The 23,741-nt window shown below is 44.4% G+C and overlaps 1 protein-coding gene across 1 annotated transcript in view; it reads left to right on the forward strand.

Annotated features, from left to right (window-relative positions):
- LOC147706967 (cysteine-rich venom protein-like) overlaps window positions 1-23,741 on the forward strand; it is a 257,680-nt gene that overhangs the window by 165,653 nt on the left and 68,286 nt on the right. Inside the window, exon 5 of the mRNA XM_086925152.1 lies at window positions 728-813. Within this exon, the coding sequence (XP_086781278.1) occupies window positions 728-813 (86 nt within the window). The remainder of the gene's footprint in view (window positions 1-727; window positions 814-23,741) is intronic.

A 23,741-nucleotide genomic window follows, 5' to 3' on the forward strand; every position in this document is an offset into this window, starting at 1 on the left:
CCAGTATGTCCGCTGATGGCATCTCCCATCTGAAAATGGGTTCTATGGACCCCCAGACATTTCCTTGAAGGCAGTTGCAGACACTCACTGCAGCTGCATGCAAGGGGATCTCTCTTCCCTCCTAAAAGTGAAGGTGGGTTGCCGCCTGCATAGTAAAACAAGGAGCGGATGCTTCAACGCCACTCCGTTTTTCACTTGAATGCCCTGCACTGGGGACAGTGCAAGTTCGCAGCTGCCCTGGGGGCAGCACCTTCAGTGTAATAGGGGCACTTTCCCTGTTTGCGCTCGGTGCATCTGTTTTAAGGTTCGCCATGGTGCAAACAGAGAAAGTGCACCCTATACATAATACGTCCCCAGATGTTCAGAGGAAAGACCCTAATTAAGGCAAATGTGCAATTTCAGGTAAAGTTTGAGGTTTTCAGGGCATTGTGGATCAAAAAACCTTATGGGATCCCGCACGACATACGAGGCATACCATTCTGGATTCCTGGGGATGTCTAGCTTTTAGAAATGTCTAGGTTTGGTAGGTCACCAGTCACCAATCTTTATATTTCCTACGATACTTATGCAAAATATTACATTTCTTAAATCATGATATTAACAGGAAATTTGAAAACATCTGCAATTGCTTGTCTAATTTCATTTTTAAATCGAATTGCTTCTGATTGTATTATTTAAATGATATTAGGACTGATGTCATGTGTTTGATTTTTATTTATTGATACAGGTTGTTTGGGCAAAGTCTTTTCAGATCGGGTGTGCTGTTGCCAGATGTAAAACTTTCAACTTATATGTTTGCCACTACTGTCCTGCGTAAGTACTTATGTGCAGTTTTTCTTTTTCTAAATGTTACTGGACTTGTATTATGTAATAAGGAAAATACGTTGAGCAATTTCCAAAATATTTTGCATAAAGCATGTTGTAAGGGCTGCAGAAATTGGTGCACGTCCCATCCTCGCACCTCTGTGTTCATCTCTCCTATCACCGGCGGGGGTGGGTGGTCTTTGTGGTGGTGGTACAGGTTGATTCCATCAACAATGGTGTTGGATCACTGCTCAGTCAAGACACCACCTTCCATAAACAACCTTTGTTCTGTGCTGTATCTCTATGTAAACCAATGCAGTATGCTATAGCACAACATACAAAAGTCCTGGACGTCATAAATGTCAACTTACCCCATTTGAAGGATTTCACCCACTTTTTTTAACTTCTTTTCACCCACATGGCAAACAAAATTCCTCCACACCCTTATCACCCTCCAAACAAAAGTTCACTCTACATTCACTTTAGTGGGATCACCCTCTTGAATGCCTTATTTCATCCACATTTTGAGACATGAGTTTGAAAGGTATGGGGCATGCTGAGGGAAAATTCATAGCACCTTAGAGAGACTACTTGTATGTAGGTACGGGAAATGCACACTGCTTTAAGAATGTTTATGTAAGCCGAATTCACACTATGCAAACAGGATCTTTGTCTAGCCTGATTCTGAATACAATTTTTCTTGCGCACCCTAGATGATTTAATGTTTACAAAGCATTTCTAAATTGATCCAACCCATGGTAAAATGTGTGAATGAAAGTCACTGAATCTCACAATTGTTAGCTAAAAGTATCTAGCAGGTCAAGGAACAGGAGGGGCATTAAGGGGACAGGACGTCCGAAGCCCTTGGTTCTGAACCAAATGTTCTGCTTGTTGCACTCTCCAAAGAGAAAACACAGCCAGTCCCCTAAAATCTGGTATGGTGCCTTGTGTGGTGTGAAGAAAACGGAGAAAAACAGTGATTATAGGCATAGTTTTTCCCTAGCAGAAAAAACATCTAGCTGAGTTCAGTATATCCACATGGGTAAGGTGCGACACATGCATTGAGACATCCTTGGCCAAACAAATCCCCTTATGTCCTGGCAGTGGCAGAAACTCAAAGGAATTTAACTTAAGAGGAGCTGAAATACTCAGGAAAGGCCATGGAAACTACATTTAAAGTATGCTACTGGGAAGGCGGGATTTTTGATCTCTTGTCTGATCACTCTAGATCCAAATCCCGATCAGATCGACTGAACCTTTGTTGCCTGACATTGAGTAAATAGGTAATCTACCACTAGGTCAACCCAACCAATAATTGGCACGAAGAACCACTTACCACCGATCAGTTTTAAAGTTTTATTGTAAGGCCAAAGTTAGCTGAAGGTATAGACATCTAAATATCAGGTTCAAAAGGTACACTGGCATCAACAGAAAGATGAATTCTCTGAATGATCTTAAACGACAGAAAAATACAATCAATGCCAATTCAAGAATCAATAGATTTGCCAATATAGACACAAGCTGAAGCTTGCGAGACATTTACAGAATGAAGAAAAATACCAGGTTAGACTGTCCCTACACTGGACTAGGTGACATCCCTACTCAACAAAGTCTTATCCTAAAAAGGTGTCAGCCATGGTGACTTCCAAAGAAGTTCACGCACTTCTCTTAGTCTTAGATGAAAACCTATGCATAGCAGTCATGTCCTCTCTGCCTACCCATCCGCTCTCTTAGGGTCCTCTGGCCATCTGCTCTCTCTCCACCCCAGGGTGCTGTCCCTAATAAAAAATTACAATCGAAATTTGGAACGCCCCTCTGAGACGCCCCTCACGTGGTTTCAGTTCTGGTTTCTTCCATGATGACTCTCCTCTGGGCCTCTCGTTAGCGTTGACCTTGCTTCCCAGGCTCTTTCTCCAGTTCGCCGGTACCCCCCAGAACATTCCAATACACTCCTCCAGGCCTGTGCCTGGCTCCCCGGACAGAGCTCCATTCATCACCCTCTTGATTGGGACCCCCCTCGCACCTGCAAACAGACACCCATGAATAGGGCCCCAAATTCCACTCTCTGGTTATCTTTCTCCGGCCATAAACTGTACAAAGGAATGACAATTTATGCTCTAACGAGTCTCGATTCTAACTAACACGTGCAGATCAAAGAAGCCATTTTATCTTTTCAGGCCTACTAAATTATCTTGCAAGGGGCCTGTGCTCTATGAACCCTTATTTCTAAAACTAAAACAATTCTTGTTAATACTCTTTGATTATATAAAACACTTCTATAAAACACGAATATATATGAACACTTCTAAAACATGATTCTTACATGTGAGCATCAATTACTGAATAATGGTAAATCCATGTTACGTCAAATATGTGAGTACACGTTGTCGTTTTTATACACTGCCATGAGGCCTGCACATTTCTATGTTTGCAGCGTTACATATACTTCAATAGCAGCTACACAACATGGATTCTGATTAATACTTCTAATCAATTTAATGATTACACACATTTCTACACTAGTCTCACACTCTATATATGATTCTCTATATCAACTAAACAAACATTCAGATACATATGTGATTATATGATTTTAATACTTTGGCTGCTTTAGCTAAGCCCGTGCATCAAAGTCGTAAATATGGTGCACTTATACGTTTTCTCAGATTTGCACTCTCTCAGTTCCCCCCTTTGATGACCTCTAGGGGTCATCACCATTATTACATCTGTCTTGGCTTGTCAAACAGAGCTTATTGCGAGGTTCCCTCTCTTTATTGTTTCCAGAGCCCTCAGACTCCTGTATTGATTATCTTGCATAGCAGCTAATCTCTGTTCCTGTTCTCTCATGGATCTTTGCAACCTGTTTGCTCTGTACCATTGATACAACCTCACTAATCCCCACAATATGAGTATGCAGATTTTTACTATGAGGATGGGTTTCAGGATGTACCAGACAAAACTCCTCCCTCTGTTGGCAAACCAACCTCCAACTTTACTCATTCCATGACCCACTTTTTCCCACGCATTTATTTTTGTCAGATCTTCAATTTCTTGATGTATCTTAGTTATATTTTGCATACCTTTCTCAAGAAGTTTTGAATTGTCTGGAATGTAAGTGCAACATTCCTGGACCTTCAAAGCCTTACAGACTCCGCCCTCTTTGGCTAACAGAACGTCTAAAGCAAGACGATTCTGAAGAACAATTGCCCTTATCGATTGCATCTCTCCTTCCACCAGCATTAATGATCTTGCAGTACTTGCAGACAATCTGTCTACAACTGTAGCCAGTCTCCGGATCTTGACATCATTAAGTATCAATCCTAAAAGAGGGAACATAGCGCCAAATACATCTCCAACTACCTCAGCATCGCCTACGTCTCTTCTCCCCCTTGCTGAAGTTTTTCCCTCTATGATCTCTAAATCTTTGGCATGATATATTTTGGGGAAGACAATTGCCAAATAACATGAACCGTACTAGTTGTCAGGTAGTTTCACGTAGGCATTTCTTCCACATACAAAATATACATTAGGAATCACTTGCATTCCCTTTAAGAAATCCTTTGTATAGTATTCTAATCGGAAAGCATGTTCACAACTGACCTACAAACACACTCTCATAGTAAGTTTTACTTCTGTGCAGGCATAACTTCCCTTTCTGTGTTCGATCTAAAGCTATTGGACCATTACGACCCTTCCTTTTGTGTGCCTTCTCCTCCTCGGTCCAATCTGTTTTCCACTGTCCTGACATTTTCAGAATCTTTTGCCTTCTATAACGGTCATCAACTTGCCCTATAAACTTCTTCTCAACCTCTGATACTTTGCAAGTTAGATTGTTTCTGCGTGCATATGAAGTATCTAGTGTATCCCAAGGAAGGAAGAATTTCGCCAATCTATCTTCCTTCTTGTAATAGTCCCATTTGTTCATCTGCTTATAGTTCGGGACTTCTGGTAATACTGAGTCATAATTTGAGAAATAATATTCAAAACTATCTCGTCTATAAAATATGCTAAGCAATAGAATACATGTAATATCATAAGTCAATGGAAGATGATGATATCGAATGCCTTTATCTACAGAAGCCGGTAATTGCATGCAGTCATAGCAATCCTTGGCCTCCATGACGTCAATGTATTCATATAACAGTTTGGCATAAGCTTTGTTTAAAAATTGCCCTGCGACTCATCTTCATGTAACCTACGGGCCTCTGCTGCCAGCAACGCTTTCTCCTGAATTGCATTGTCCTCCTCCTTATTACCAGCAACAGCAGGTTTCGATGTCGCTACAGGCTTTGCATCTGTTGCCTTTGTTACACTCGCATGTCCCACTATGTATGATACTGTAACTACTATAAGTATAAGAAGAATTACTCCTGCTAATAGTGTGCCTACTATGCATTTTGCCTTGCGGTTCGGGTTAACCGCCTCCATGTTCTCAAACAGTATTTTCTAAAAGTCTCTTTTTCGTGTGTTTCTTCAATCAGTTTCTTTTGCTCATTCAGTCTGTGAATCACTCTTGGAAGTTGATAAACCCCTTTTGCAACATAGTCTCATATTTATCAGCAACAGACAACCCTAGCCCTTCTCCGTCAACTAGATGAAATGTCCCTAAGTTTTCTCTTCTTCCACTAGGCGCTAGGTTATCTTCTCTCTCTGGTTTATTCACAAAGTTTTTAGCAGTCCACTATAATACGCGTTCCAGCAGCTCTAATGGCGTACTCTAGTATTTCCATGCGAAGTATGAACTCTTCGTGTTCTGTTACTACTGTGCCGAACGTTGGAAATTCCACTTCATTTAAGACCATGTCCTTTATTTTGCTTAGGTAGGGAGGGTTGGGAATATTGAGTGTCAGTAACCCTTCGGCTTCGACTCCGGGCACCAACAACTGTACTTCCACTTTGATGATGGGGTCAACGCTGACCACTATCACTGCCCTCACCCTCCCGGATCTCTGTCCCCAAGACATCTGTTGCCAGGAAGGTCCACTCAGGAGTAGCGTATCTTCTGCAGGGCACACGCACCCTCCTTGACCTTCTTAGACTCTCTGCTTCCGAGTCCAGTGCACCTTCGTCCAAGTCTAAGTCTTCGGATATCGGAGCGAGGGTACTTTCTGAAGCTGATCTTAGGCTTGGCCTTCTCCTTCTTTCCGGCCAGCTAGCCTCTCCACGCCTTTCCCTCCTGCTCCTTGTCCTTGCACTCGACTCTTGATCACTTACAGCTTGATCAGTGTCTGTTTCGTATTCACAGCTATTTTCTACTTCTGTGGCGACGTCAGTTTCGCTGGTGTACTGCCCGTCTTCAGCTTGGTCCGACACACTCCCAGCTTCCTCTGGCACCCCCACAGCTTGGCTGACCCCCTCTGTGGCTTCTCCGTCCTCAGCTGGATTCTCGTCCGAGAGAGGAGCTGTTTCTTCCAGGGGTGCTGGAACTCTCCGAGTATGCAAAGCGTGTATCCAGTTGGGCAGACCTCCACACTTGGCTGCAGTGTTTGTTACCAGTATGACCTGGTAGGGTCCACGCCAGCGCACGTCTAAGCATTTCTTCCTGACGTGCTTCTTCACCACGACCCAATCCCCAGGGCACAGGTTGTGGCACACGTCTTGAGACGATGGAATTTCCGCAGCCTGCACCTGAAGAGACACAGAATGAATGGCGTCAGATAGTCCCTTGCAATAGTCCAGGATCAGATCATCTGTGATATTTAACAGTGCGGCAGTAGGAACTGATGGCAGTCTCATTGCCCTCCCCATTAGTACTTCATGAGGGGAGAGTCCTGTCCTTCTGTCTGGTGTACTACGTATGCTCATAAGGACTAGTGGCAAGGCATCGGGCCAACTTAAAGATGTTGAAGAACAAACTTTAGCAATCCGGGATTTTATCGTGCCATTGATCTCTTCCACGATTCCCAAAGCTTCTGGTCGATAGCTACAGTGCAACTTCTGGTCTATATCCAGAGCTGAGCAAAGCATTTTCACGATTTCGCTGTTGAAATGTGTTTCCCTATCTGATTCCAAAGAGGTCGGTACCCCGAAACGCGGTATTAGCTCCCTAAGCAATAACTTTGCTACTGTGAGTGTGTCACACCTGCGTGTAGGGTAAGCTTCGACCCATCTAGAAAATATGCAAACGACCACTAACACATATCGAAGCCGATTGCATCTTGGCATTTCTATAAAATCCAACTGCATTCTATTGAAAGGGCCACCGGACCTTCCAATGTGACTCAGTGTAAATGGTGTTCTTTTCCCTATGTTCAAATGCTGACAGGTGATGCATCGTTGGCACACTGCTTCTGCCGGCACTCTAAACTTAGGGTTATACCAAGTTTGTCTGAATATCCGCAACATAGCTTCTCTACCTAGATGTGCTGGACTGTGTATTCTCCTTGCCATTGGACTAACTAACTCATTTGGCAGAACTGCTCTCCCATCTGCGGAAACCCAAAAACCCATTTCACTTTTCACACACCCTGCAGTTTCCCATGTCTGTTTCTCAATGTCTGGTGCCTTCTCTTGCATGCCTTTTAACTCATCCCAAGTGTCTACAGTTTCCAGTACCATACAGCCTTATTCATGAAGGGGCCGTTTTGCGAGCCCCTAATAGCGAATCATAGCGATTCGCTATTAAGGACTCGCAAAACGGTAATCATGTAGGAATCGCATAATAAAATGCGATTCCTACTGATTCCTTATTTGCGATTAGCAAATTGCTAATCGCAAATAAGGAATAACTGGCCATTCATTCCTATGGGCCAAAAGGCCCATAGGAATGAATGGGGAGTATTCCTTATTTGCGATTAGCAATTAGCTAATCGCAAAGAAGATTGCGATTTGAAGGGTGCCAGGGGTGTCCACAGGACACCCTGTAGCACCCCTCAAATGATCTGTGACACAGGTGTTGCACACACACATGTCCAAAGGACATGTGTGTGTGTAACATGCAACTCAGAAAAATGCATTTAAATGCATTTTTCTGAGTTTTCGCAATTTACCGCGAGGTCTGACCTCGCGGTAAATTGCGCCTAGAAATAGCGAAATCGCAAATTGAAATAGGATGTTGAATAGCATTTAAGGAATCTCAAATAGAGATTCCTTAAATGTCATTTCCTCGCACATTTGCGACATCGCAATTAGCGATTTTTGCTTTTGGGATGCTGAATCCCAAAAGCAAAAATCGCACTCGCAAAGGGCCGGATTCTCAGAATCTGACCCTTTGCGAGCCGATTTAGCCTTCATGAATAAGGCTGATAGTTAGTTCTGTCCTTTCCCGTATCCCACTCACTTCCACCTCTGTGAAGGAATATCCCTGCTCTGCACAGTAGCGTGCACCTTCGTCTGCGTACCTATTACCTTGTGACACAAAATCGGTGTTTTTAGTGTGCGCTGTGCATTTGACAACGGCAATAGCTGCCGGACCTTGTAATGCTTCCAACAATAAACGTACAAATTCCCCATTTCTGATTGGTGAGCCTGAAGAAGTCATGTAACCTCTTTGAGACCACAATTGCCCGTAGTCGTGAACTACCCCAAAACCATATTGGCTATCGGTGTAAATGGTGACTCGAATTTTGCTACCTGCTAAACAGGCACGTGTCAATGCAATGATATCAGCTACCTGAGCGGAGTGTACTCCTTCCAGGCAAGCGGCTTCCACAACTCCAGTAATGGTGCAAACAGCATAAGCTGCTCTCAACTGACCAACATCGTCCCTTACACATGAGCCATCAACAAAGAAAATTTCATCGGGGTCAGTCAATGGCTCATCCACGATATCTGGCCTTGGTTTGGTGCATAGTTCAGGCAATCGTGATCTTCACATCCATCATCTTCTATATCATTTGGAACTGGCATCAAAGTGGCAGGATTCAAAACAGAGCATCTCTTAAGGGTCACGTTCTCTGCAGCAAGAATGACTTGCTCATAGCGCGTGAGCCTACTATTCGTCAGATGCTGTGTCTTGGTCCTGGTCATTAACAGTTCAACAGAATGCAGTACATACACCACTAACTGGTGTCCTATGACAATATTTTCATACCTCTCAATGCTGACACCCGTTGCAGCAACGGACTTGAGACATCCGGGCAACGCTGCGGCTACTGGGTCTAATGTAGCCGAGAAGTATGCAACTGGTCTACGGGCATTTCCATGGATTTGGACCAAAACTGACAAAGCACAACCTTCTCTTTCACAGCAGTACAGTAAGAATGGCTTTTCGTAATCCGGCATTCCTAGAGCAGGGGCACGACATAAGTCCTCCCTCAACTGCAAGAATGCCATCAAACAATCTTTGTCCCATGGTACCGGATCACTCACCTCCTTGTGCGTCAGTTTTTGTAACGGTTTTGCTTTCAGTGAAAAGTTAGCTATCCACTGTCGGCAGTAACCAACCATTCCTAAAAACATCCTGACTTCTCTCTGTGTCGTGGGCAGATTCATTTTCATGATCGCCTCTATCCTGTCTGGCGACACCTTCCGCTTCCCTTTTTCAATTCGGTGACCCAAGTACTGTACTTCTGTCAGACAGTATTGTAACTTGCTCGGGGACACCTTGTGCCCATTCTCAGCTAGGTGATTCAGTAGGGTGATGGTGTCTATTTTGCAATCTTCCTCAGTTTCTGACGCAACAAGTAGGTCGTCTATGTACTGGACTAGAACTGAGTTCCGTGGCAGTACTAGACTTTCGAGATTTTTCTTCAGCAGCTGGTTAAAAATCGATTGGCTTTCTGTATACCCCTGTGGGATACGACACCATGTTAATACGCGATTTTCTATTTTAAAAGCGAAAAGAAATTGGCTTTCCTCGTCTAATGGGATCGAGAAGAAGGCCTGGCAAAGGTCTATCACTGTGAACCATTCGGCTTGGAATGGTATCTGAAACAATATCACTGATGGATTCGGTACCACTGGACAACATGAAACAACTATGTTATTAATCTTTCGGAGGTCCTGCACTATTCTGAATTTCCCACTAGGTTTCTGCAAACCCATAATCGGGGAGTTACATGGACGACCCACGATTTCTTTCAGTATTCCCTGCTTAATCATGGATTCGATCACAGGTTTTATTCCTGCAATCATCTCCGGGGTCAATTTGTATTGTGGCGTTCTTGGATATTCGACATTTGGTTTTATCATGATTTTCACTGGTTCTACTCCTTTGATCAGTCCTATCTCTTCCCCAGTGAAATCCCACACCTCAGATGACACCGCACCTCTCAAGTCCAATGGAAGCTCCTCCACCGTCAAGGTAGGATACAGCTCCACGCATACCTGTGAGTTTGCGACCTTAAAATCGGCATCATCATCGTTAGTCTGCACTTCCACTCCCTGAGGCGTGCAATATATAGTACAATTTAGTTTGCATAACAAGTCTCTTCCCAACAGATACACAGGGCTGGAGTCACAGACCACAAACTGATGCTCATCTCTGTATTTCCCTATTTTCACTGATACTGGCTCAGTCAAAGAACTGGTAATTCTTCTGTTTGCGACTCCTACCACTTGAATGGTTTCCCCTGACATGGGCAAATCCGGGACTACTGCTGATCTTATAGTGGATCGAGTGGCTCCTGTGTCTACCAGGAAGGTTGTAGGACACCCTGCAACTTCAGCCTCTACATATGGTCCTCTTTGGTCCACCTCCAGAACTGCCCCAAGGGTACAGTCCTCCATGTTACTCACACGCCGTCCAGTCAATGGATCAACGTAATAGCATTCCTCTCCTCCTAGAAAAAGTGGCATTTGTCTATATGTTTTACCTCCTGTCGCTATTCTGGGTGGTTGAGGGAACTGGGCTCGAGGAGCTGGGGTCCCCCCTTTGACCACCTTTCCATTATGTATCGCTGTCCCCTTCACCAGACTGCTCTGATCCTCTTCCTCCGGTCCTAATTCTCCAATCTCAATATTATAGGGACACTCGCATTTCCAATGCCCCACCTCGTTACACTGGTGACATCTAGTCGTCTTTTTTAATGTCGCAATGTCTAACCTAGGTCTCGAATTTGAATTTTCCTCGCTGCCTTTATTCTGGTTATTTTGTCTCCTACCCATGGTTCCTGTTCCCTGTTGCTGCTGTCCACCCTTTCCGGCTGTCTGTATTTGTACCAACATCAGCTTCTCCTTAAGCTTCTTTGCTTTGGAATCTATCTCATCACTGCAATACCTTGCATATCTCCAAATTTCGTCTAATGGTTTGTTTTGCCAACAAATCAAATGTTGCTGAATCATCAAGCAAATATCAGGTCTCAATCCCAAAACAAATTTGGATACGAACTGTCCTATATCTTTTGGATCCATTACATCTAATTCACTGTATTGCTTGAATGCTTTCAGCAATCTCTCATAGTATTCATGAACTGTCTCTTTAGGTTCCTGCCTGGTCCGATCTATTTTGACCCAATCTATATCCTGCAATGGCACTTTCTCCTTCAGCCATGTCATTACCCTTTCGTACTTTTCCATAACTTTTGGAGATGGTCCGTTCGTGTGAGTATCCCTAGCCGGTTCAGACGTGGGCCATTCGACACTAACCTTACATGCCGTCCACAAGTCCCCTGCTACTACGATGTCGAACAGGGTGTTCAGGTCAACCCACAGTACCTTAGAGATCTTTATGAACCTTTCTACCAGCTTGTACCACTCCACTGGGTTTTCCCTTAATTTAGGAAAAGAATTGGTAAATGCTGCTAAGTCTCCCCTACTCCATGGTACGTGCACATAACTCCCATTCGCGATTTCCCGCAAAGGGTATGCTTCCATCCTCTGTAGCCCTCCCTCTGGGGACATCCCAATCGTGCTCCGCCTGACGGTCCCTTTCTTGGACCACCTTTCTTCCCATTTATCCAGATCTCTCCATGTCCTTATCCCTGTAATCAGTTCTCTGATGTGTGTTTTTAATCCTATTGTTCTCCTCTCGTCAAGGTCCTGATCTGAATAATGCAACCTATGATTCCCCTGTAATGCCTTTGTCCTCGACAGATCTACCATGTACTTGTCTGCTAATTCCGATAGTTTCTCGTGTGCTGCTCTCGCTTTCCGAGTAATATCCTTGGCTAAAAACAGTACCTCATCTTGCCCGTACATGTCAATCCTCTCTAATGGCAAAGTGCCATCTATGATTTCGTCTAGATCTGATTTTAGACTGGTCACATCAAGTCTCCTAGCTTTTATGTCAGCTCTCAATACATCATTCCTACAGGGTCCATTGGCCTCTCTCCCGTCCCAGCTCTGAGTCCTACGCCTAGGCTCAGGTGAGTTATGGGGAGTCTTCCCATGTTCCCATCTTTCTAGGTCCCATGCCTTTCCGTCTTCTCTTGGCGGGTGGTGAAACAATGCTCTATTTCCCACCGTCTCTTACTGTCTATTCTGCTTGACTTCTCTAGACACATGGTAGTGTCCTTCACCATTTACCAGCATTTCACGGTTCCCTTGCTGTCTGGTGTCGCTCAGCACATGATAAGATCCTTCACAACTCCCCATGTTCCCGCGTTCCCGTTCCTGTCCGTGATCGCTGGACACATGGCGAGACACCTCACGGCTCTCCATACTCCCGCGACTCCAGTGTGGCCTGCTGTCGCCAGGTGCATGGTGAGTGCACTTAAGGCTATCCCTGTACTCCTGCGTTCTTCGATCTTCTTCGCTGTGAATGGGGCGAGGCACCCCTCCACATCCTGTATTCCTATCTTCCTGCACTCGTCTGCTTCCACCACTTGTATGGCGGGTATCTCCTTTACGTTCCTGACTCTTCCCGTCCCACTCTGGACCACTTTCGCCAGCCCCACAGTGAGACAAGGTTCTGCTATCTTGACTTTCCCATTCAGCTTCCACTCCCATCTTATTATTCTGTATCTCTACGGCAGTATCCCATTCCTTCAAATACTCCCTTAACTCTTTAAAGGATTTCGGTCGTGGTCCCCTTAGATCCGTCAGCCCTCTCTGACCTTCCTGGGCTATTATGGCATCCCCGACTTGGTTTAACGGAGTGCTCCAATCCTTTGGACCTGACAACTGCCTTTGGGAATTAATCGTGTTGTTCCTATTCTCCATTTCTGCTCGCTCCCTGTCTAACCGCACCTGTTCCTCCTCCCGTGCTCTCTCTGGGTTGTAAATCGATACTACAGGACCTATAGTAAGAGGTACTTGAAGAGCGTCTGGCAGCTGATAGGACTTTGCACGCTCTGTTTCCGGCACCTTTTGTACCACAAACCTTCCGACCACTGTCTGTACTGGACTAGGTTGAGGTGTCTCTTCACTTTTGGTGGGTTCCAAATCTGCTATAGGGAGTGGTCTATGTTCCCCTTTTCCAGCCCCATCCCCCTTTTGGAGCTGGGCACCTTCCATCTCTCTATTGTACGGGGGTGGTCTATCCAATAATAACCTATTTATCAGGCTGTCCTCTGTGTCACTTTCTTCATCCTCCACTAGTGGTTTCTTTTCTCCTGTGACTTCTATTACTGGGTACAGTTTATCTACTTCAATTCTCTGTATTCTCCACCTTTTTGCTTCTTCATCCCATTTAGCATCCTGCACTGCTCTTACCGATCGTTTTACTCTTTCCTGGCGCCTGTTCAAGGTTCGGTCATACGCCGCCCTAAACCATGCATTAAGGGCTTCAAAGTGTGTTGGTCTGGGTAGAGGTCTCGTTGCGAGCATTACTGCTTTCAACTGGTTCAATGCTTCTAACTTAAACGTTCTGTATTTCGGGAACGCCAATTCCTCGTTCCCTTCTGTTCTTTTACTCCACTCAGAGATCCACAGTATAGTATGCAACCCAACATTCGTAGCCATGTAATGAGCTGGTGTACCCTCCGGCGGGGCCTCTTCCCCGTCTACCGCTTCTCTATCGTCCCTCCTAAAGGCCGCTCTCAAGCGCCTAAAGCATTTCATGATCAATTCACAACTTTCCTACTTCGCTACGTCTGTTTACTTCCTAATGACAATCCACCAATCCTAGCGCGATTCTTGGTAGCTGACCTATCCCAGCGCGGCTCTTGACAACCGGCCTTTCCCAGCGCGGTCTTACACCAACCGGCCTATCACAGCGCGGCTCACTCTGACGTCACTCGTCTCCCTTTCGCAGCAGTTCCCCTCCTTTCTCAGCTCGTGTCCCGGTCATGCATGTGTCCCATTCATACACTGAAAAATGATTACTTCCGACCAAGCGATCACTTTTCTCGACTGTACGTCCACAGTCTAACTGTAATTGTCACCTCAACTGACGAAACGTCTTCCGTAAAACGTTCAGACGATCGCCTCAACTGATAGGTTCCTTACACACAGTAAACGTCCGTCCAGCGTCCGTTACTCATACACTCACTCTTACATTCCCCCTATCACAGTCCTGCCGGCGATCAATGGTACCTTATGACCCCCTTTACAACGGTTGACATTTACTCTGGATGTCCGATACACCCGAACCACTTAAGCTCTTCTCTGAACTTAAGATTTTCACCAGGTTGCGCGCGCTCACAACCGTCTCACAATCACACTACAGGCATTCAACTCCGCTTGACATTACAACACAGGTACAACACAAAACACCGCAATCTGACAACGCATGACCTTTATACTCACTCTCGACTGACTCTGCTGCTTTTCTCTCTCGCACCGTCAGCACCTTCTTCGGCAGGCGATTCTTCTGCTGGTCATCTCTCGATCTCCAGGGGCCTCGGGGTAATCTTAACCTAGTCTAGATCACCTTCCTCAAGAAGGCAACCATCGTAATTCTGCTACCAACTGGGAAGGCGGGATTTTTGATCTCTTGTCTGATCACTCTAGATCCAAATCCCGATCAGGTCGACTGAACCTTTGTTGCCTGTCATTGAGTAAATAGGTAATCTACCACTAGGTCAACCCAACCAATAATTGGCACGACTCAGAAGAACCACTTACCACCGATCAGTTTTAAAGTTTTATTGTAAGGCCAAAGTTAGCTGAAGGTATAGACATCTAAATATCAGGTTCAAAAGGTACACTGGCATCAACAGAAACATGAATTCTCTGCATGATCTTAAACGACAGAAAAATACAATCAATGCCAATTCAAGAATCAATAGATTTGCCAATATAGACACAAGCTGAAGCTTGCGAGACATTTACAGAATGAAGAAAAATACCAGGTTAGACTGTCCCTACACTGGACTAGGTGACATCCCTACTCAACAAAGTCTTATCCTAAAAAGGTGTCAGCCGTGTGACTTTCAAAGAAGTTCACGCACTTCTCTTAGTCTTAGATGAAAACCTATGCATAGCAGTCATGTCCTCTCTGCCTACCCATCCGCTCTCTTAGGGTCCTCTGGCCATCTGCTCTCTCTCCACCCCAGGGTGCTGTCCCTAATACAAAATCACAATCGAAATTTGGAACGTCCCTCTGAGACGCCCCTCACGTGGTTTCAGTTCTGGTTTCTTCCATGATGACTCCCCTCTGGGCCTCTCGTTAGCGTTGACCTTGCTTCCCAGGCTCTTTCTCCAGTTCGCCGGTACCCCCCAGAACATTCCAATTCACTCCTCCAGGCCTGTGCCTGGCTCCCCGGACAGAGCTCCATTCATCACCCTCTTGATTGGGACCCCCCTCGCACCTGCAAACAGACACCCATGAATAGGGCCCCAAATTCCACTCTCTGGTTATCTTTCTCCGGCCATAAACTGTACAAAGGAATGACAATTTATGCTCTAACGAGTCTCGATTCTAACTAACACGTGCAGATCAAAGAAGCCACTTTATCTTTTCAGGCCTACTAAATTATCTTGCAAGCGGCCTGTGCTCTATGAACCCTTATTTCTAAAACTAAAAACATTCTTGTTAATACTCTTTGATTATATAAAACACTTCTATAAAACACGAATATATATGAACACTTCTAAAACATGATTCTTACATGTGAGCATCAGTTACTGAATAATGGTAAATCCATGTTACTTCAAATATGTGAGTACACGTTGTCGTTTTTATACACTGCCATGAGGCCTGCACATTTCTACGTTTGCAGCGTTACATATACTTCAATAGCAGCTACACAACATGGATTCTGATTAGCACTTCTAATCAATTTATTGATTACACACATTTCTACACTAGTCTCACATTCTATATGTGATTCTCTATATCAACTAAACAAACATTCAGATACATATGTGATTATATGATTTTAATACTTTGGCTGCTTTAGCTAAGCCTGTGCATCAAAGTCGTAAATATGGTGCACTTATACGTTTTCTCAGATTTGCACTCTCTCACTACAGATATGTGAAAAAGAGGCTTGACCTCATGGTAATATAGAATATTAAAGTAGCACAGCTAAGAAAAGAGCCAAAACCTCTAGCAGAACTATCAGATCAAGTAATCACCTCGAAAGAGAGAAATAGCCTATCAGACTATAATCAAGCTACTGTGGTTGTAAAAGGGTTGTTTAATTCCCTGCTACCTAGCTGGACATTTGGAAAACATCAATTATGTGTATTTGCAAAAATGAATTCACAGCAGAACTCTTCTGATTTCTCTGATATTATGACTGCTGAAAGGGGACAACATCCCTGGGGTAGACGTGCGGGAATGAGACATTGCAGTGGGAATTATACCACGAATAACACTCTTTAGTTCCTAATCTCTTAGGGGATTCTACGGATTTATCCCAAATAGAGATACACAAACCTCTGTTACTCCTAAATCAGGAAGTGTAATTAATACCCCTTCAACAGAAACTAGTAATAAGGGGGCATATTAGCAAGAACCCTGCGTAAAATTATCGCCGTTTTATCGGCAGGAAACAGCCGCTAAAACAGCGATAATGGGCTTGCTAATATGCGTTATTGAATTCCAATCGAAGCCCAGGTTAGATGTGCAGGACATCTAACCTGGGCTTCGATTGGAATTCAATAACGCATATTAGCAAGCCCATTATCGCCGTTTTAGCGGCAGTTTCCTGCCGATAAAACGGCGATATTTTATGCAGGGTTCTTGCTAATATGCCCCTATGCTCCTAGCAGCATGGACAGTACAGCAGATAAATCTTACATTGTATCACGAAGAAAAATCACCCATTGCCCAGAAGATAACCTTAAATATTTCGTAAACTAATCTCATTCATTATTCATAATCATATCTTTTTTTCCATTAATTGGCTGCCTAAGGATATCTACTGTTGTGAGCTCAATGAACAATGTGCCTCATTTTGGTGTTACTGCATTTAACTAAAATATTTTGTTTTTTGACAGTCAAAGAGGTATGGTATACTCTCATAATGTTAACTATATCTACATTGATTATTTTACCTAATGATATAGATGCATATTAGGCAAGAGCTCTAAGATGTAAACCAACACCTTATTCATAATTTATTCTCTTTCTACGCAGTATATTTTCCATTCAGGGCAAACCTTGGTCATGCCAGCTTGGATTATTTTATCTATTTTCGGTAAAGCTATGAATGTTTTTGAGAAGTCACTCAGGAGTTCCGAAGGTCATATGAATCAGTTTCCAAAATATAAGTTCTTGTTCGTAAGCTCCTTCAAATGTTATATATGTCTGTGAGATGTCATCCATCTCAATAGTTGTTGACTTACCCTCACACACTGTTTGTATCTGCATTAGTGAGTGCAGGTTTTCTAATTTATTTTGGCAGGAGGAAAATTGTCTTTCTTTCAAACTCAATCAAGTTGACAGTGAATTATTCATAAACTGTAGATACTACACCCTACTTCTCTAATAACATTTGAAATCATAATGTTTATGATAAAGGTGAGACCAAATAGGCAATACATTTAAGAAACGTCATTACGTTAGTTTCACACATGCCACGTCTCCTAAAGCAGGGTTATTGGCTTTCCTCCAGTGTTTATTAGTCCACGTTTGCCCAATCCCTTTGGAATGTCATGGACAGCCTATAGGGGGGTGAACCTGAATAAATAGTTAGAATGCCCCCGACAACTTTAACGCAATCTGATAGAACATTCCTGTTTTTTCCAGTCAGAGAAAATGAATACATTTCATTTTCTCTTTAAAGTTATTAAACACATTACAAATTCATCTTGTAACCTTAATTTATGGGCAATTAACATAGAATGAACACTTTGCTAAGAAATTCTGTCTAAAATTAATTGTGTTGTTATGAAGATGTATGACCCGGAGGTCTCCAAGGAGTATAAAACAATACTAGCCCTTTACAAACAAGCCATTATCGCAAGGAAGTCGGCGTATTACGAGTTGAAGATTAAGGAGGCCAGGGATACTCAGAAGGAGACCTTTATTGTGCTGAGAGAATAGAGCCAAAAGCATGAGCAGAAGGCTACTGCCAACCTTGAAGACTGTAATAAGATCCAGAACTTCTTCCTAATGAAAGTTAAGGATATCCTAATGGAAATAGAAAATAATCATATTAGTTCATACCCCCTGCTAGTGAAGGAATCATCTGTCTTTCAGGGTGAAAATCTCTCACTATTTCCGGCACTAGACTAAGACTCTCTGGCACACATTATGACCAAAGTTAAATCAGGGTCACCAGAGGACCTTTGCCCACCCAAGGTGTTCAAAATGACTCTCTCTGTGGTGGTGATGGAACTCCTCTCCTTGCTAAACCAGTCCCTGGCAACTGGGAAGATCCCACTTAACTTTAAAGGAGCATTGGTAACTTCGCTACTGAAGGAAGCAGGGCCAAATGCCTACAACCTGAAGAACTGTCGGCCAATATCCAGGCTCCCCTTCATGGCCAAAGTAGTGGAGAAACATGTGCTCAGAACCCTTTCCCTATTTTTAGAGGAACAGCAGCTGCTCCATATCCAGCAAGCGGGCTTCAGGGCTCACCACATTACAGAGCTAGTGATGCTCCCGATGTTGGATGAGCTTAGGCCTGCAGCCAATAGGAAGAAGTCTTTGGTGTTGATGCTATTGGATCTTACAGCCTCTTTTGACACGGTGAACCATGATCCGCTGCTGTCCCATATCCAGGAGCTGGGAATCTCTGGTGCAGTGTATCATTGGATCAAATCCTTTCTGAAGGATCAGACCAAAAAAGTTGTGCTGGGGGACTGCGTGTCCAGAGAAGGCACTTGGCCCTGTGGCGTTCCGCAAGGTTCCATGCTCTCTCCACTCCTTCTTAAATATTTATCTTTAGCCACTGGTAGCAGCACTAGCACAACTGGAATGTCAGGTGTTTAACTATGCAGACGACACTCAACTGATCCTTCGGATTGATAACTCTTCGTAGGCACAGTCTAGCGTTCAGATACATTCTGAGGTTTCCAACAAATTGGATGACCACTAACTCGCTTAGAGTAAACTTGATATGACAGAGGTTTTAGCAATTACCACAGGTGCAACCCTTGGTCTAACTTATTTTTACCAAAAGAGCTAGGCGCTACACCGATACAGGTGCAAGTTGTGAAGAGTCTAGGCGTTAAGTTGGACATCACGCTTGCGCTGACAAACCCGGTGACTACTGTGGTAGGGAGCTGCATGGGCATTATGAGGCAACTGCGGAAATTGGTATCCCTCTTATCATTTTCCACTATGTGCACTGTAGTGACAGCACTGATTGTGTTGCGACTGGACTATGGTAATGCACTATATATTGGGCTACCAGACACGCTGTCAGGGAAGCTGCAAGTATTCATGAATGATGCAGCGAGATTGATTTTCAAGCTCCCAAGAAAATCGCATGTCACACCTCGGCTCCCAATTAAGCAGAGGGGCAGGTTTAAGGGCCTATGTATTGCACACAAAGCCCTGTATGGGACAGCACTGTAAGGCATTGAGGACAGCCTGAAGAGATACACACCAAGACTATGCCTCCAATTGTCCGAGGCAAGCCTGTTGTTCAGCCTGCGGTTTGACAAAGTCACCGTGGGTGGACAAGCTTTTTTAGTTTTGATCCCCCAGTTGTGGAACAAGCTGCGTGAAAGTTTGCATAGGGAAGTAACTCTTTTTCTATTTAGGAAAAAGCTAAAGCCTTTTTTGTTCAAACAGGCTTTTGAACAAGATAAGTTCTGACTGAGAAGAAACTGGAATGGGTAACTCCTGGTACTGTTCTGTATTCTCTCGAAAGCACTTAGAGACCGTTTGTGATTTTGCACTATACAAGTGACAGTTAATATAACATAACATACCATGAAGCCAAATTACTTGAATTAAATTAAAAGTGAAGGATAAACTGTGTAAACCATAACTTCTGTCACAACAAATTGACACATTTGTATTGACAGTGTATACAAAATATATGTATTACACATTTAAAAAAAAGATAAAACGTTCAATCTACTGTTGTGAAGTGCCAAGATACTGCATTAATAAATGAGGATAAAAAAAGCTTGGAGGCTGAAGCAAAGCAGAAACCAGCAGTACACACTCAAAGGAAATGAATAAATCCTCAGTTTATAGAAACTAAAAAAACATTTACACCAATCTTTCTTCTGTAGGTTTACCCTTGGCTTCCGGGAGCCCTACACTCCAGAAAGGTTCAAGTGTGTCACTGTACTATACAAGAACTTCACCCATTCTTACTATTAGTCGGGGATTAATCAACATGACTTGAAATTTTATTACTTCTTTTACTGTATGAATATCAGTTACTCCCGAAAGCAGAGAACGCTGTACTAACTTAGGGGCCGATTAGGATGGCGGACGGACCTGCATCCGTCCGCCACCCCAGAGGTGGAGGGACCATCCGCAGGGGCAGGGGCGGTCCCTCCGTGCAAATTAGGATGTGACCGCCACCCTGGCGGTCACATCCTGTATGTTTAACATTGCACCCACCGCAATGTTAAAACTGCATGTTTTACATTTACATGCACAAAGCGGCAGGCACCTCGCGGTGCCTGCTGCTTTGTGCATGTAAATGTTGGGGGGTACCATAGGTACCCCCCATGTGCAGCACCCACCCCAACATCCTGGGTGCCCGCAACGGCCCCCAAATGCCAAAGTCCACATGCTTTTCCACGGCGGAAAAGCCGCAGCAGAAAAGCATGTGTCCGTGCACATCCTAATTTGGCTGATGGTGTCTTGCAGACACCGTCACCAAATACCCTTCCCCACCTCGCGGATCAGCGGCGGACGGACCAGCCGTCCGCCGCTGGTCCCACCGCAATCCCACCGCCATCCTAATCTGGCGGTGGGTGTTGTATGTGGCCGCGGTGGTGAATCCGCATCCTTCGGGCCGGCGGTGGCTTCCGCCGGCCCGGGGGATGCGGATTAACGCCATCCTAATCGGCCCCTTAAATTGGATTTAGACTTTACAGTCCATCACCTTCTTTTTGAACATGTTTTGTAAATCTTTATTGCATCTTCTTCAAGGTTGTGCATAGCATCATGATACTCAGCATAATAGAAGTAATATCAGTCAATAGCCACATCATGGTTGCGATAAACTGATTATTTCACATATTGTAACATTGCTGTAGGAGACATTTTAATGAACTTAACAATGAACAATTTTATTTAACTTGCAGGTTTGGAAGTAGCATAAAAAACAATAGGATACTAAATTATAAAGGAACATTGAGCAATATGTGTTGGTAGGTGGGATAAGAAGGGGCGTATAACCCACTAAAATGCATACTGCTTGGCCTGAAGGCTTGTGAATCCAACCTAAGGGTATAGGCACAACATGTTAGCTAATAGACCTCTATTGCAGAATTTTTGGATTAGTAGTGATCTGGGAGTCTGGCATTCACTGTGGCAAATTATTATCTGTGCCATACCCAGATAGGAGAGTCACCAAATTGTCCCATTGACAAGCTATTATATATTTTCGCAGTCCTTTTTTCTCTTCTCTGTGTAGCCCGTTTTTGAGTATCTGTTGCGCTTTACATGATACTTTGGACTTCCACCCAGTGTAATGTTGCCTTGAGCCATTCGCAATGGGTAATGGTGCACAGGCCTCTCGTGACATTGTTATGTCTTTACTTGCTATGAGTAGGGCCAGATATAGGAATTTGGTCTGAACAACCCCAAAATGTCTCCGGATTTCCATAAAGTCTGCCACTATCTAGAGATTCTTGTGTACCCCGACTTCATTTGCAAAACCTTGCATGTATTATAAGATATTGTGGGCAGGTTATAATCTGTGGACTTTGCTTCGGGCATGTGCAAAGTTTCAAATGAATGTATTTGAATCTGGTTTTGCAGGACACTCTAAAGAGTATACTAGGGCTTGTTCCCACACATTGTCATTAAATTTATTTCTACACAGCAATAGCCTAAATCGCTGAACCGATTTACAACAAATTTAGCAGAAGGAAGTTCTAGGTCCAGAAAGAGTGTTTTTTGTGTTTTGGGGTAAATCCATTAAGATGGATTTGAGGAATTAATGCAAAAATCTATTAGGGACCTGGAGGCTCCGCGGATCCCAGAAAATCTCAAACTGAGAATTGATTGACTGTCAACACCTGAATCAGAAAGAGTTAGCAGTCATCTTAGGACTGACCCCCTAGGCGGAATTTTTTTTTTTAGCCCTCTGGTTGGCCATGTCCTGGGGGGAAGAGTTGTTTACTTTTGGGAGAGGGGGTGAGTGTAGCCCCTCCCTCCCACACCCAATTCTAGTCTCAGTGACCCCAATCCCCGTAGCCTGGCACCGCTTTTTGGACTGTGCCGTTTTAGGTCGCAAGGACCTTATCCCCAGGAGTCCAGCTACCTTTATAAAGGTTGAGTGGGGCATGTAACTCCCCCTAACAGGGCAGATTTCTGCCCTGGGGATACTATCCCCCTGGGCCCACCATGATAAAAAGCGGAGGGGGTCACCACCTCCCTCCCCAGTCTCTTGAGCCTCGGGGACCCCACCCCCAGGGGCCACTAACTTGAGAAAAAGGGAGGAGACTTACCACTCTGAGCCATTAATGGCCCCAGGCACCCGATCCTCCATCCGATCCTTGTGAAGTTGAAGTTGTGTGGTTGGCTGCATGAGGAAGGCTGGTTGCAGGCTCAAGTGCTATATTCGAGGGAGTCCATCCCAGGGACATAGTGGTTTCCCTCTCCACACTGGCTCATGCAGGGAAACCTGTATTTGCTCTTATGCGGGGTAATAGCACTTGCATCCCTACTTACTCTCTGTTCTACGCTGCCTCCTGCTTTTTAAATCGAAATTTTACTTCTTTTAAACTAATTGCTGCTTGATTTGGTTTTACTTACTGACACACTCGCACTTTGCATGTTCTCTCTCCCTCTGACGCCCTTTGGTTGCCTCGCGCTCCCGGGTCCACCACAGGTTTTACCCGATTGATGTGGAGGGAGCGCCAGGAGGGTTCTACTTCCGGGCTAGAGGGTAGACGTTCCACATAAATTACAGCGATGACAGCTTCGACAAAGGCGCGCCAAAGGCAAGCCGTCTGTACCCGTTCGCGCCTGGACCGGGCCGAGGGCCAGAACCCTTGCCCCTCCTAAAACACGTTTAATTTATTTCAATACAACAGACCTTCTTCGCCTTGACACGACGGATTCCAACAGCTGTAAGCTAATACCAGGCAATATAAAAACAGCCTGTGCATGCAGCTTTTCGCTTCCTGAACCTCAGAATACCAGGGCTTTCCAGATATCCCAGCTCCCCGGAAATAGCAAGGTTCCCGTTCGTGCAAGATCACCACCTTACAGGGAGGACTTGCACATGTCAGATCACTAGCTAAACATAAGTATGAAATCTCTCAACTCATCTCCGACCACAACCTGGACGTACTGTGCATGACCGAAACCTGGGCAGACTCAGCTTCTGACCCAGACTTTGTAACCGCTACCCCGGCAGGTTACCAGGCACTAAGGGTGTACCGGCCTCTTAAACGAGGTGGAGGCATGGCCATTATCTTAAGGGACAACCTCCCGGTTAGATTTTACCCGACCTCCACACCCTTCTACAAGGCCTTACTCTTTATAATTGAGCTGAACACTAAGCAGACTTTTAAGGGTATTCTCCTATATCGGCCTCCTGGTTTCAGGAGTCATTTCATCTCTAACCTAGACAGCC

This window comes from Lissotriton vulgaris, chromosome 6 (genome assembly GCF_964263255.1).
Source record: "Lissotriton vulgaris chromosome 6, aLisVul1.2, whole genome shotgun sequence".
In the NCBI taxonomy this organism is placed as follows: Eukaryota; Metazoa; Chordata; class Amphibia; order Caudata; family Salamandridae; genus Lissotriton; species Lissotriton vulgaris.